This window comes from Drosophila yakuba, chromosome 2L (genome assembly GCF_016746365.2).
Source record: "Drosophila yakuba strain Tai18E2 chromosome 2L, Prin_Dyak_Tai18E2_2.1, whole genome shotgun sequence".
NCBI lineage: Eukaryota > Metazoa > Arthropoda > Insecta > Diptera > Drosophilidae > Drosophila > Drosophila yakuba.
This window is the reverse complement of record NC_052527.2, coordinates 10,686,744-10,701,692: the sequence shown is the minus strand read 5'-3', so window position 1 is coordinate 10,701,692 and position 14,949 is coordinate 10,686,744. Positions and strand designations below refer to the sequence as shown.

Sequence of the window (14,949 nt, the reverse complement as noted above, 5' to 3'; positions counted from 1 at the left end):
GCCCATTGGCTGCCTGCTGCCCACTTTGAGTAAGTGTAGGTGTGTGGGAGAGAGCGCGCTCGTTGGATATATTTCCCCAAGATTTTCTGCCTCTCCCTCCGCACTTTCTCTCTCGCGTACTCTTTCTGTTCGGACATAAACAAACCATTTTGAATAAAATCAACAGCAACAACAACGGCAGCAACTGCGTTGTTGCAACAATGTGGATCCCAAGTTGCCGAGAAAAATCAACTGATTCTACACTCGGAAAAGTTATTTATATATGAAAATTGCTTTTAATAATGATATTTTCAATTGGGAATATTTGTTTAAAAAATAAAAGGGAAAAAATGGTTTTAGTTGCGGTAATTAAGGATGCAATATTAAATTCCTAGAATTAAGGCCACATTATTTGAAGTGTATGGTTACTGTAGTTGGTTGTGGTGCTTCTTCTTACATTTATTCAGCTAGTACTGCTCTTCTTCTAGCCGCTTTGGCCTGGTCAAGTTGCATTCAATTGCAGTTTTTCAGTTGCCACTCCGTTGGCCGTTTGTCGGTTGTCGTCCTCGCGACTTTTCTTGTTTATTTTTTCCCCCGACTTTTCAACTAGCTGTGTGTGCGTGACAGCAACAACAATAATCTGAGGACGCCTCTTGTAATTATTTTAATTTATGCGTTTATCGCTTTTTGCCTCCTGCCGCCGTTTCAGCGCATTCTGTGGGCTATCTTGCTGCATTTGCTTCTTTTTTTGCCTTGACATTCGCAGTTTGACAGTTCGGCGAATAATTCCCGGTTCTGCCATCATTGCAATGTCAATTTTTTTTGTATTTCGCTGTTATTCCGACTTGTTCACGGGGCGTATGCGTAACGCGAGCTGTGTTGTGATTTCTGACAAGTGCAATGCCGTCGGAACATTGTTTTTTGAAAGGAATAAAATCAGTTTTGCCCAAAAAATCAAACAAGTATTCGTATGGTTTTGCCTTATTTTTATGTATCACAAATAATACGAGAATAAAGAACTTTTTATTTGACAAAAAAAGTAATCCACTTATGATACTTAAGCGGAAAAACTTATAAAAATTGAGCCCTATAAATAAATTGATGAAAAATAGTACTTCAATGAATACCAGTTATAATAAATAATATTATATTTTATAAACTAAATTATTTGTTTACCCATCGATTGCTCGTATGTGCGCGTCGACTTTTCTCCTCCTTCCATTTCCTATTTCATCCAAAAGGAAATTTTCATGCCGCTCTAAACTACAAATCAACTTAGGAGCCCCCATATTAATTCTTCCCTCAGCGAACAGAAGCAGCGGCAGTCAATACATATATAATTCGGAATCCGATAAGAGCCACCCACCCATATATACATATATAGAACACACACACACATATAGAGCACTATATTCCACCCACACAATACAAGCTTTTCATTTTAAAACCTCCTGCAAAAAAAAAAAGAAGCAAGAGAAAGAAGAAAGAAAAACGAAGTCAAACGCCCCAAAACACCCACGCACCACCCCCTCCACCTGTTTTATGGCTCCCTTCCACATTCCCCACCCCCCACAGACACACACACACACACACACACACAGACACAGCGCAGGCAGACCAATACACGGGCACACACACACTCACACTGACTCACTCTCTCCAACATCTTCTATAAAAAAGTATTTTTTGTACTCGCTTGACATTTTGTGGATACGTCGGACGTCGGACGTCGTCGGAAGTCGTCGCGAACTTTGCTTCTTTTTGCTCTTTCTCTTTTCTTTAGTCTGTCTTTTTTTTTCCACTTTTTACTTTTTGCCCATATCTCCTTGCGCGTTTTTTTAAGTCAGTCGTTTGTCGGAAGTCAATCAAAAAGCGTGTCTCGGAGAATTGTCCCAAAAGACAGAGATCACCTCGCCTCACCTCGACGGCCCACAGAGAATGCAGCAAGCAGCAAGCCGCAAGGCGTGAAGCTGTCGCCATTCTCGTTGGCAATTACAATTTATAAAAGTGTGGCAAAATAAACAATTAAATTATAATTCGTGACAGGAGGCCAAAAAACGAGTGGAGGAAAACCGCAGTAAGGAGGTGCGCCGTCTTGCAGCCCAAGTGAGTTTACCTCTTTTTAGGACCCACTGAGTGTGTCAAGGAGCTTGTCTTGTAACGCCCACACTCAATGGTGGATCGATGGATCAGCCAGATGGATGCGGAAGATGCCGCAGATGGGAGGAGGCAACTGTTTCTTCTGGCTTGTCAGATTCCTAATGAGCTTTCCCAAGTGTCTGCGCGTATTTCTGCGTCCTTAATTGGCCATATGTGTTTGAGGGCCAACAAGTGTCCCGATATGGCCGACTGTGCCAGTTGGACGGGCGAACTGAATCCATCATAGAGATCTTGGTCGGAATTTAGCTAATCTCAACAAAATGGTGACCAGTACAGCCAAATCCTTAGCAAAGGATATTCTAAAGGTTCAGTCAGATAGGGAAGAGCAAACAAATATTTCGATTAAAAAGAATATATCGTTAAACTAAATCAATTGAAGCAAAATTGATTTCTATTTAAAAAAACAGAAATAGGAAGTAGATTTTATTATATGCAAGGAAATATACTTTGATTAGCATATATAACATAACTTAATGAAACCGATATATTATTTAATTTAAAGGACACTTTATTCACTTTTACTGAATATTTTCCAACAAATCTCGTGATTGGGGTACACTATCTTAGAGGTGCCACATATATTTTTATGGGCCTTTTACAGTTCCACTTCTGGCAATGATTCGATAATCACGACAAACAATTTTTCAACCGAGTGTCAGGCAAATCACATCATCGAACTAAGTTGCCTCGTATCTTTACAACCGAACTGTGTACACCCAATAGGAAATTATGAAAACACAAATTCCAAATTGAAGACAAACAATCGCAATGTTCGGTATTATACGACAGGCGATACGATTCCAATTGGAGTAAGCAATAGTGTTTAAATTTAAAACAAGATAAAGTTAAACAAAAATAGCGAAAGCCCCGATATCGACGGCCCAATAAGGAATTACCGATTGCCGATTGGGAATTATTGAAAGTAGCACCGAGGAATAAGTGACTGCATTTAGTCGGCCACTTTGATCTTGCCGGCAGATAGGTAGATATATGGAATCCTCGCAATTGGTTGCTGACATGCAAAGAACATAATTTACCGACTGGCAAAATTGATAAACAATCTTCGTGTGGCACTTTGCTTGCGGCCAATTTGCCGTCGATACTGACAACTCAATTGATTTGTTTACACGTGCCATTAATGTTAGTTGCCCCGCCCCGCCCCGCGCCGCACAGCCCCGCCCCTATAGCTCCACATACCCGTTCGGTTATGTATGTAAATAACCATTTCCATAAACTTTGCGATGCACTTTGCAGCACCGTATCTTATCTGGCCGAGTTCACTTGTTGTTCGGGGCATTTGATCGTGGCGGTTGTAGTTTAATTTCCCATTTCCATTTCCTTTGATTTCATCGCCTTTTGCCGTGATTTTTCGACTCCCACCCACCCACTCGCTCCTTATCTCATTTGACTTCAATTTGCTTTCAATTTACAACAATTTCGTTTCAAGCCACTTTTGGTAAATGTGCCCATTTCCATTCCCCTACATTTGTTTGCATAATATCACTAGGTTTAGGTTTTAGTGCATTTTATGGTGTCTACTGCTGTAAAGTTTTATACAACCACTTTTCACTTGTGGGAGCTGATTTGGCAGGCCATGGGAAATTTTAAAGAAATGTGTGCACTGCTCATAAACAAATTCAGGAGAGCAAACATGTAACTATTTAAATTGCGATATGTACTTTTATGACACACTTATTATTTTGTTTATCGCGTTAACATAAAAGATAACGACAAATTTAATTTGAAATGTTCACTCAAAGCTTAGAATTGTTAATTACTTATTTTGAATAAGATTTCCGAGAATCCTCGATTATTAGCTTCCCTATTGGATGACGTACCCCCTTGTTATCATTTATCAAAATTCAAACTTGTAATCGCAGAATGGGCAGACAAAGCATTATACACATGAGCCAGTTAATAAACAAAACTAATTAATCTCAGTTGTAAAGTATGCAAACATCCGTTTGACTTCAAACAAATCCACTGTTTGCACCTGCAAAGTGAAAAGTCACGTGTGAAAGAATGTGGATTGGCCAGTTACTTTAAGGGAAAATCAATTACTTCCGCTATCGAGTCGTTGAGATCACAGCGCTATATGTATTTAATAACAGCTTTTTAAAGTGCACTTAACAGCAAATTAGGCTTTCAGCAGAAGAAGACACTTTTAATTACCAACCATTTGCAGGCAGCAGAGAAGGCAGGAATATATATCGCTAGCGGTCCATGGGTCAATATCATAATCTGAGGCAGCAACCGGAGCGGCAAACAAGTCGCCACAGGCAGCAAGGAGCACTTGAGTTGGCCATAAATCAAAGCGACGCAATTTGCTGCTGACGAACTGCAACGCAACAGCAACAGCAACAGCAGCAGCAAGAGCAACATCAGCAGCAGCAGCAACAACTATGCCATTACTGCTGGCAACAACACTTGCCAACAATTCCCATCATCAACACTTGAGCGCAACAGCAGCAGAGACAGCAACAGCAGCAACAACAGCAAAAGCAGCAGCAACTGCAGCAGCAACAGCAACCATGTTGCTGACTTCGCCGACAGCAGCAACTCATTGCCTTGCTGCTGCAACATCGGCAGCAGGTGTTAATGTTCAAATTACTGGCCAAGGCGTTGCGGCCACTTTGGTCGACGATCAACTGCAACTGCCGGCTAATTATGCCGCCAACATTGGCCATTTGAATGGCTTTAACCCTAAAGACAACTGCCCACCACTTCCACCCACCAGCGAGCAGGCATTTGAGGGATTGCTGCGCCTGCCGCAGATACAAGTCAAGCAGGAATTCATGGAGTCGCCGCCACAGGAACCCAGCTGCCATCCCATGAGCCACCAGCGAGCACCAGCCAACTCAGGTGAGTTGACCTTTTTCTCATTCCCACGAAAATATATATATCATTAGGCTAAGGAGCAATGCGCAGGCATTACATTATTACAAACATATTTTAAATAGTTTACACGAGTTGCTAAGGCCAATATTAGACTATTAGACGGTACATACCAATGATTGCAAATTATGTTCATGAAAAGCATTATTATTGGAAAAAAGTGTTAGTGAACCCAAAAAAAATTTGAATAGCTCATTTATAAATATAACTTATTGAGAGCCAAATATCTTTCTACATTATATATATTATAGATCATTACTTGCAGCACTTATGTATCTATGAAATCTAAAATATATTTATTTTGTTCGCCTTCCTTAAGTGCTATAAGTGCAATACACTTTATATCAAAATATTTTACATCCTAAATCTTTATTTAAAGAACTGTAAGTTAGCCACCTTGCCAACTTGTCTGAGTCCATAAAACCCATAAAAAAGTTAACCCTTTTCAGCCTACCGCCCAGTTTCCCTGCATATGTGTATTTAAAAACCCGTTAAGTGAAAAATGAGGTATTTACAACGTGTTAACAAGAGCACGGCCATTTTTCATGGCCTCACGAAGTGGGGGAAAAACCCCGAATGTCAAAGAAAAACTCGTGCCAAACGCATGCTTATGGGATTTTCAATTTTTTATGCATCGAAACAGATTTCATTTTTTATTGGCAAGGCAAGGGGTCGTCGTCGTCATCTTGATAGAGCCAAGAAAAAGGATGCGACACAAGGGACCCAGACTCAGAATCGGGCTAATATTGCAACAGAGTGTGGTACGATGCCACGAGTGCGAACATTTATGAAGATTGAAAGGGTTGTCAAACACTTCATCCGTCTTAAGGGACAAGGACAAGGACGAGGACAAGGAGAACCACAAGGGGTTCAAGAGGGTGCCGCACATCCTGTTGCTCCTGCTCAACCCAAAAGAAAAAGGGGGTTGCAACATCTTGTTTTCTTTCGATTATTGAAATTGCCATTTTGCCGTTTGATGATCTCACTCGGGGGACTTGAAAACACTTCTCGTGACCTCAATTGTTATTTAAAGCCAACCAAAGCGAAACCCCAATTTACCCAATACACGATTTAAATAGGACTCATTACCATTCATCTTCATATGTAAATCCATTTCCTCTGCTTCAACTCGGAAATGCTCGCCTGACATGCAAAACCCACAAAAAATCAAACCTCCTTAAGTGCGCAATTATCAAAAATTTAATGTAAAACAAAGGCAGGCAGCCCTAAAACGAATAAGTCCAACACGCGACCGGAAATTAAAGTCGATTTAAGCAAATGTAACTCACCGAAGTTGGTTTCTTTGATTAGATTTTCTGTTAGATATTCGTGATTTTCAGTCCCAATCCACTCCCAAGATCGTTAGCATTTGAGGCTATCCATCACCCGAGTCAGCAGCCAGCTTCCCATTACGATTTGAACCATAATTTGCCATAAATGAGCCAACTCCATACAATGGCACATCTGCGGCCGATAAATGATGGGAAATGGTCTGACTAGCTGGTAGATGCAATCCAAAGGTAGAGACTGCCCTTCTAATGCATTAGAAACTAAAAAAAGAAAGAAAGTTGCACTATAAGTGACTCATTCCCACTGTTTAGACACTGTTTATTTTTGAAGTAAAGCTATATTCTATATGTTTTATGACTTGGTAAGAATCGAACAACTGCTGCACACAAAAAGTGTCTTTATAAAGCAATATAAGAATGAAAGAATGAATTTTCCATCCAGATCTTAGGAAGTAACACAAACAAACACATATGCAAAAGGGTATTCAAAATAAGTGCTGTGCATGCAGCAAGTGCCGGAAATGCAAGGAAAAAGAAAACATTCGAATGCATCCTCTTTTCCCAGTTGCTGCTACTGGGCTGTGTGAGAACACGAGGTCCGGGTTAACAAAAGGGAAACGGCGTTAGGAACTCAAAGATTTCATTCAGAACGGTCTCGGATTTATCTCGCCAATCTCCGCCAGAACCGAGATGAACTGTCAGACGATGAACGAGACGAGAGATGCTCAATGCATCGCCGCATGAATGAAAATAATTATGATAATTGCAACTGCCACGAGATCGGATGGGTTGGTCTAGGTATAGTATGGTTATGGGTTCCTCAGTTCCTCAGTTTCTTGGTTGCTCGATTGCTCGGTTCACCGACTAATTGTAGGATCACTGGCAGCGGGAACCGCAACGGCAACTCGATGGTTCGATTCAGATGAGGAAAACCCAATAAATCCATTGTGCGCTTAATTATTGTCGAAATTCAAATTGAAATGGTTGGGTTACCTGCCGTGCCTCTACCTTCTCTACCTGTCTTACCTGCCCCATCATTTATCTTCTCGAGATGCGCGAAATTTGAATGCTCAACGACTGCACCTGATCTCTCTATAAACGCATCTCCATATGCTCTTTTCCCTCTATATATGTATATTCCATAGCCGTATATATTCACATAAAAAATGGGATTTTCTTGTGTGGAAATTAGATCCTATTTGGCCCAGCGTGTGATTAGCGCGCCCCTTTGATCCACGCTGATGTGCGGCTGTCGGTTGCATTTGATTTATATTCAATTGAGGTGGTTCTCTGTTTCTCTGACGGAAAGCAGACAGGTTCTGCCTGCTCCAGCCGCAGCAATTAAATTCAAATCAAACATTTATTTAAATTTTATGCATCGGTTGGTGGTTGATTGAATTGCATTTAACTGGGACTTTCCTGCAGCTACTGAAGATGAGCGCAATTCGAGATGGTTGGAATATAGTTTAATGGTCTAAGAAAGAGCTACAAAGCACTTTATTGAAAAGAACCTGCCACAGCTTGAATAACATCATCAGCACACTGTACTAATTTTTGAGGATAAATTTATTTATGACAACTTTAAAGCATATTGGAAATTGTAGTTTTACTTTCTTTCGAGTTACAACATATTTGTTTATCCGCCCAAAACAATTGGTTCACTTACTTTTGACCGTTCTGACCCTTCTGAATTCATGAACCCAGGCTGAATCCATTTCAAAGAAACCAAACCGGAAAGGCGTCAATTAGGCCAGAGCCGACTAATATTCCCCACCAAATTATGCATCATTAATCAATAAATGGTCGCGTTAGGAGAGATGATGCCCCAGCTGACGCCGTCACATCTTCACACCTTCTTGAACCTTAAGGTTCAAGGAAGCGCCGATGGAAAACCCTTGCAACAGATGTGACTACGTGCAACGCTAATATCGTTTTAATCGCGTCAAATTAAAGGTTCAATGAACAAACAAGTCAACTCTACTGAAAAATTCCCATCGCCTTAAGATCAATGCATGGTAAACACAATTTTGTGGCTAAGAAGCAGAAACACCAGTGATCCAAAAACGGAGTGGAAAAAAGCGGTTGCCTTGTGCCGCGTAAGGCGGCTAAGAAAATTAGATTTTTAATTAAAATAATTTCGTATGCAATTTAGATAATCGTTGGCGAAAAACAGAAGAAGCTGGAACATGGGCAGGCAGAATCCCCAGCGATCCATGCGATCCATATGCGATTTGTTTGGCTGCATTTTTGGCTGGTCCGCGTTTTTGGAGCTGAGAGCATTCAGAGTTTCTGAAGTTCGGAGCTTGGCAGTTGGGGCGTTAACCCATGGAGGCGGACGCCGGTCGCGGCCAAATAAAATGAAGCACATTTTTTATACAAATCGAGAGGAGGCGGCAGCATCGGCAGCATCTGCAACAACAGCAGCAGCAGCAGGTTGCATCAAGATCCGCATGCATTTGCCCCGCTCCAAAGATGCTTCTCCTGGCTCCCCAGCTGCGGTGGCTTCGACTTCTTGCGGAGGAGCACCACCACAGCTGAGGGTCACTAAAACCAAGAACACTCACGCACCACCGGCAACAACAATTGCAAAATATTTAAATTGATCATCTCCATTTAATAAACCTACGGGTTCAATGGTTGCAGTTCGCCAGAGGTGGCAGCGTGAGCTAACTTAAAATATACCTAAATCCAGAAGTAACATTTATTTCTTCATCAGTGCTTTAAGATACACTGAGGAAGGTAGAGATCAATAGTAATAATTACAAAATAATTGTTATACAGTATATAGTACACTCAATCAATATACAATGACTCTTTCCAACAACATCGTAGTTTATTATAGAAACTTACTTTCTCTTTACTGATACTATATCTCAGGTAAATATTTATAAAACAGATTTTTAGTGGATTTCAATGGGTCATCAGAACATTTAAAACACCTTCTTTGCAATCCGCTTTTATAGAAATCTTCAATATATGATATGCAACTCACGATCCTCTCACGCTGCCACATCCACTTGCAACTTCCACTGCGCCTGCCTTTTTGCTTCCTGCTCAGCTGGGGAAAAGTTCTTAACTTAATTTCGCAACGATTTTCATAATTCACCATGAACACCCGACTTGGCAGCTAGTGCACCGATGGATTCCTGCCGATCCTAGTCCCTGTCCCCCCAACCACCCCCCCCCAGAAACCCCATCCCCAAAGTGGCCGGCAAGTGCAACTGTTTTGGTAGTTTCTACCTGACTGTTGGCCCGGCTAAGCTTAACTTTTAACTTGGCCTGCGACGACGCCCCTTTCGTTCAATTTCGGCTGCGATGGTGCAGGCAGATGGAGATGATGGCCAGGACGAGGACGATGATGGGCATGAGGATGAGGATGCGGATGATGGTGGGTCAGCCAGTTGGGTTACTGTGGAAAGGGGTGATGGGTTATGGGTGTAGGTTGGATGAGGCATTATTGGCTAAGCGGCGGAAGCAAACTGCCGTGCCATGAAAGGCATTCTGCATGTAATTATGGAAACATGGTTTTGGCAAGTTGTTTGCACAGGTCGCAATGTCCCAGGGTTGCCAAGTCAATGTGTAAAGCGTCTCATTAAGTAAATCAAAGAGCAGCATTCGTCTGTAAATAACTTCTTTCTTCTTGGAGGGACTATTAAACGAACTTTTTTTAATTACACATTGAATTGTCTTTAAACTGGTTTTGTAATGCCCGGCAACTCTTTTAGTTCCCAATCCCGCACATCACCCACCCAGTGTGGACTCCACCCTCTCTGCCCACCAAGATCTGGCCATAGCAAGTTGATTTTTTATTACAACGACTACGCCTTTCGAATTACTAGCGACAAGCCCTCTTCGAAATGGTTTACATAAACGGAATTAATGCGATCAAGATGGGGCATCTAGATGGTCGAGATGTGAGGAGGGGGCGTAGACCCAAGAAGCTGGGCCACAAGATTACAAATGAAGGCTAATTTGACTGGTCCATTGTGCTGGGCAAATGCAATTATGAGATAGAGCACTGCCGTCTCGAATTTCCCAGCCGAGGAGATTTTGCAATTTGCTCGGCTCGAAGACCACCTCCACGATCAGTTGTTTGATGTGGGTATATGTATACGAGTATATGTATAGGATTGCACTTTGCATTTCCTCGTGCACAAAAGCCATTAAATTAATGATCTATCTCATGCAATGCATGAGCCAGATTGTTGCGACCTGCCAGGAGTCAGGATGCCCCGCTGCGAGGATGCAAAAGGCAGCAGGATCGCTTACCTGGCCAGCTAATAAGAGACCTGGCGCCGAAAATCCATAACAAATGCACGAAAATCCGTTATGCCGTCGCTGGGACGGCCGAGATAAGCCCGAATATCCGAATATCCGAATATCCTTAAGCAAATACATATCGTACATATCCTTATTTCGTATGCAGACGGCAGCAGGCTCGATCCAACGGTTTGGCTACCTTTTTGACTCCTAGCCTTTGGCTGGGCTAACACATTTGGGTTTTGTTCTCCGTATCTGGACTCTCAAGTGACGACTAATGATGGTAAAAACTGTTTTTCTTTTTGGGAAAAACAGAACACGGCAACGGCTTTCCAACTGCATCCTCACGTATTCTGCACCTTTTCTTGTAGCCGGTGACTTTCTATTCGCTCTTTTGTTGCACCTTTTGTTCGCCGGCCGAAAATGCCATTAATTCGTAATGAGAAAGGTGTCATCGCTGCAAAGTCAAAGACAAATATTGCCAGGACCCGCCCACAGTTCGAGTTCCCCTGCCCGATGGGTGGTTCCTCCGGCAGGTTCTGCATCAAATCAATTAGTATTTCGGCTCTTTTCGATTGCCATCAGCTGTTCAAAGTGGGGGGCGTTAGTTTGGCCCATGAAATATCGATTTTCTGCCAGCGGAAGAACTATAAAGTCGCTGATGGTTTTCAAGCGGAAAATACTTGGCCTGGCTAAATGAAGACGTCATCGGGGCTGGCAAAACAATATTTATTCGGGTTTTTAATTCCAACATTATTGCACTGAACAGGCAAAAAAGGCACTTGAAAAAATAAAAAATGATACCCAAATAATTCAATAATAATTTACTGAAATGCTGAAACACTATTTCTACATTAAACTAATTTTGAATATTAATGCAGTACTTTTTCATGTTGTCATTTACTAGTTAGGTAATAAAAGGTGTTTAATCTCTTGCATCTTTTGGCCAAGTATTATATTTGTACCACATTTTTCATGTCCTCCAAATAATCTGCCCAACTATTTCCCTCATTGAACCCAATTATAATAAACAACAGACCCCCCTTCCATTCGATCGAAAATCAATTTTATTTCACCAAACCACGCACTTCTTGAGCGGATTCATCTCGGTGCCCAGTTTACAATTGAAAGCCTCGCTGAACTCGGGCATATTGCTCAAGGTGCCCTGAACCCGGAACTCGTCGTAGGCGTGGACATCAGTCTTCAGTCTCCGCAGCTTATCGCCATTATCCTTGCCGTTGCACCAGGTTTGGGCAAACTTAACGAAGAACAGCTGTTTGTTGTTGAAATTTACACCTCTCAGGGGTTTTTCCAACCAAGCCTTGTCGCCAGTTTTTCGCTTGAATGCATAATATGCCATTCGAGTGCCGACATTATCGGCTATATTATCGCCAGAGGTGAGAGTGCCATTAGTTTGGACGCCCATCAGAATAAATTTATTGTACTGCGATTCGAGGCAGCGATATCGCTCTTTGAAGTTTCTCAGTGAAGCTGAGGACCACCAGTTCGCCTTCTTGCCATCGTAATTGTACTGATAGCAATAGCTGTCGAATCCGTGGGCCATCTCATGGCCTATAATATTACCCACCCCAGCGTATTTAAGGACATCGGGGAAATCTATGTGATAGAAGGGCCACTGGGCCATACCGATGGTAATGAAGGCCAGGTTGAGGAAATCTGCATAGTAGGCGTTCACAGTTCTCGTGGGCATGAGGAGGGGAATGAGGGCCTTGTCCACCGATCGCAGGCGTATCCTGGCTCTACTGCCCTCCAGGATGCACAGGTTCTCGAACCAATTTCCGGTCATATTGATATCGTTGTAAACACCATCAATCACTTCGCGATGCTGCAGATCGTCCGTATAGCCCACCAAAATATCCATGGAGGCCAGTTTGGTCTTAGCCTGCGAACGAGTATCTTCATCCAGCCAGGTGTGATGGTCCAGGAGATCATAGAACGTGTCCCTGATGTCCTTGGCAACACTCAGGATATCTGCGCGCCTCTCCTTGTCGAAAACCTTGCCAATAAACCAGGGCAGCAGAGCGTAATTGAAATATGTTTCCGCCAGGGAGCGACATTCACTTTGAACTCCGCCTGTTTTAGTTTGAGTTTTCCACAAGCCATAAAACTTGAGCAGCTCCCGCATTTTTATATAACCTTTTAACGTTTCCAAATTGGTTTGTTCCAGAAAGAATACCAAATCGTTGATATTATCCAATTGATTGATCACTGGCCACTGGGACTCCTGACTGCCATTGAAGGCCAGGTCAAAATATCGCGTCCAATTCAAACGATCGTGTTTATGTTTCACCAGGAATTCCCTGAAACTTAACTGCTCTGTTTCATTGCGAGTTTTGGCTAAGGAGAGAAAATTTCTTTCGAACTGCGTGAGGTTTTTAAAGTTCTCTATAAATTGCTTGGCTTTCTCTGCACTCGAATCCAAGCCAAACTCTTTGGTCATATTCTTCAACTGCTCCTCACTATACCCAGCTAAAACCAAGCTGGGGAGTGTTATAAGTATGTCAAACTTCCTGGACGAAGTACTGTAGTGCACTTTGAGAGTCAGTAATGGATATAGGTCGTATTTGGACATAAAGTTGATGTACATCCAATCGTAAGTCGCATTGCGCTCCCTCAAACGATCCTCATCGAGTTCCAGAAAATACTGATAGGCCAACGACAAGTTGGCCTTCATATCCACACAGCTGGCATAGAATTGCTTGGCCTTAATCTCCGCCGATTTGGTGCCATTAACTCCCAGACCCTCTAGCTCTCTCTTAGTGGCATTCTGCAGGAATGCCTGGATCTGCTCATCGATCTTGTGCTGGATGGCGTGCAGGAAACTGGTATTCCTGGCCTGTTCCGGTACCAAGTCCGCCTTCTTCCAGCCGCCACAGCTGAACTCGTAGAAGTTCTCGCAGGGATCGATGCTCCTGTTCATGGTGGACAGCACGAATCGGCCATAATCCTCGAGTAGCTCCTCTCTGTGATTCGTGGCGGGTGGCAGGGAAAATAGATCGTTGGCTAGAACACGGCCGACTAAAATGAGCGATATTAACGTGGCCCATAAAGCGTTGACCATGGTCCAAAAAACACTCGAACACACACACGATTCAGGTGAGAGCAATAATTAAATTGGAGTTGCGCGCCCGGCAGCAGACAGAAAAGTTCTAAACTTTTTTGGCAACGCGCTTTGGCAATTTATACAATCATGATCGGGCCAAAAACCAAAACCAAAACCAAAAAGGGGGCATTCGGGCTAAAAGGGGGCTGAGCACACGCTTCAGTGGGTTAGGTAATACAACACACTCGGATTCACCACAGAAATCACATTAGTGGCACAATTTATGGTTCTAGCTTCGAGCAGCTGAATCTTCCGCACAAATCTTGGCATTCTTCAATTAACCGCAATTCTCCAAAAGAGTTCTTATCACTCTAGAAAGCTGATTTTACTATTTTATCGCTCTTTGGGGATCTCATCCCAGACTGTTTCTCTTCTGTTCGAATTTGTTTATTTGTTTTTCGGCTTTTCAGTCTCTTTTTTTTGTTTGTGAATGTCACATGTTAATGACCCCGTTCCGAAATAATCACCGCAATTATAATGCAAACATTTCTAAATGGTTTTTAACTCTCTCATCTGGGTTTTTATATATATATTTATGTGTTACGTATTTGCCTGCGAATAGACTCGTTACATCAGTCAGTAGACGGAGAGAAATTTGTGGAGAGGAAGCCTTGGAAAAAGCCACCAATTTTACCGATTAAAACGAAGCCACACTAAATTATGGCTTAAAAATAGTGCTACATTTCAATTTAATACAGGAAAATCAATTTGGGGGTTTTTTGATAGCATTTTATTGGGACGTTTCATTTTAAATGCTGCACTGAAAAATACTGCAAGTTTATATATGCAAAAAGTATACATTTTTTAAACAAAAGAAAATAATTAATTTATTTCCTCGATTTACTGCCTAAAAATTAAAAAGATTTCCAATAAAAATCTACCTTTTATGACACCTTTTTGCCACATCTGCTGCTAGCCACAAATTTTAATAACCTTTAATACTTCACACAATCAGCCAAGTGGCTGTTGGGTGGTCCGATTTCTCAATTAAAAGTACTTCCAAAGAAAAATCATTAAAAAACGCATTTCGATCGACTGAAAACAGAGATATTCAGCGAATTTCCTTCGCAGGCATTGCGTAATTGGAAATCCTTAAAGGATCGAAGGAACAAGCCAACTGCGAATGCATTGAGCTCCTGACACTTTTGCGTGGCTGCCCCTTTCCTTACCCCCGCGTTTCACTTTTTCTAATGTGTTTGCCAGCCGGTGCATGCAACAAAGGGGCACAAAGGATAAAGGATA

General features: G+C 42.1%; 2 protein-coding genes across 2 annotated transcripts in view; one reads left to right on the top strand and one right to left on the bottom strand.

Annotated features, from left to right (window-relative positions):
* Positions 1-322: 322 nt before the first annotated feature.
* LOC6527403 (POU domain protein 2) overlaps positions 323-14,949 on the top strand; it is a 30,881-nt gene continuing 16,254 nt past the window's right edge. The window contains exons 1-3 of the mRNA XM_002088459.3: positions 323-634; positions 2,026-2,085; positions 4,325-5,001. Coding sequence (XP_002088495.1) covers positions 4,542-5,001 — 460 coding nt within the window. The 5' untranslated portion in view covers positions 323-634; positions 2,026-2,085; positions 4,325-4,541. The remainder of the gene's footprint in view (positions 635-2,025; positions 2,086-4,324; positions 5,002-14,949) is intronic.
* LOC6527404 (neprilysin) lies at positions 11,656-13,874 on the bottom strand. Its single transcript, XM_002088460.3, has one exon. It carries the CDS (start codon positions 13,663-13,665, stop codon positions 11,656-11,658), a length of 2,010 nt encoding a protein of 669 aa, XP_002088496.1. The 5' UTR covers positions 13,666-13,874.

Coding starts and splice junctions, on each gene's coding strand:
- LOC6527404 (XM_002088460.3), bottom strand. CDS start 13,665: ATGGTCAACGCTTTATGGGCCACGTTAATATCGCTCATTTTAGTCGGC.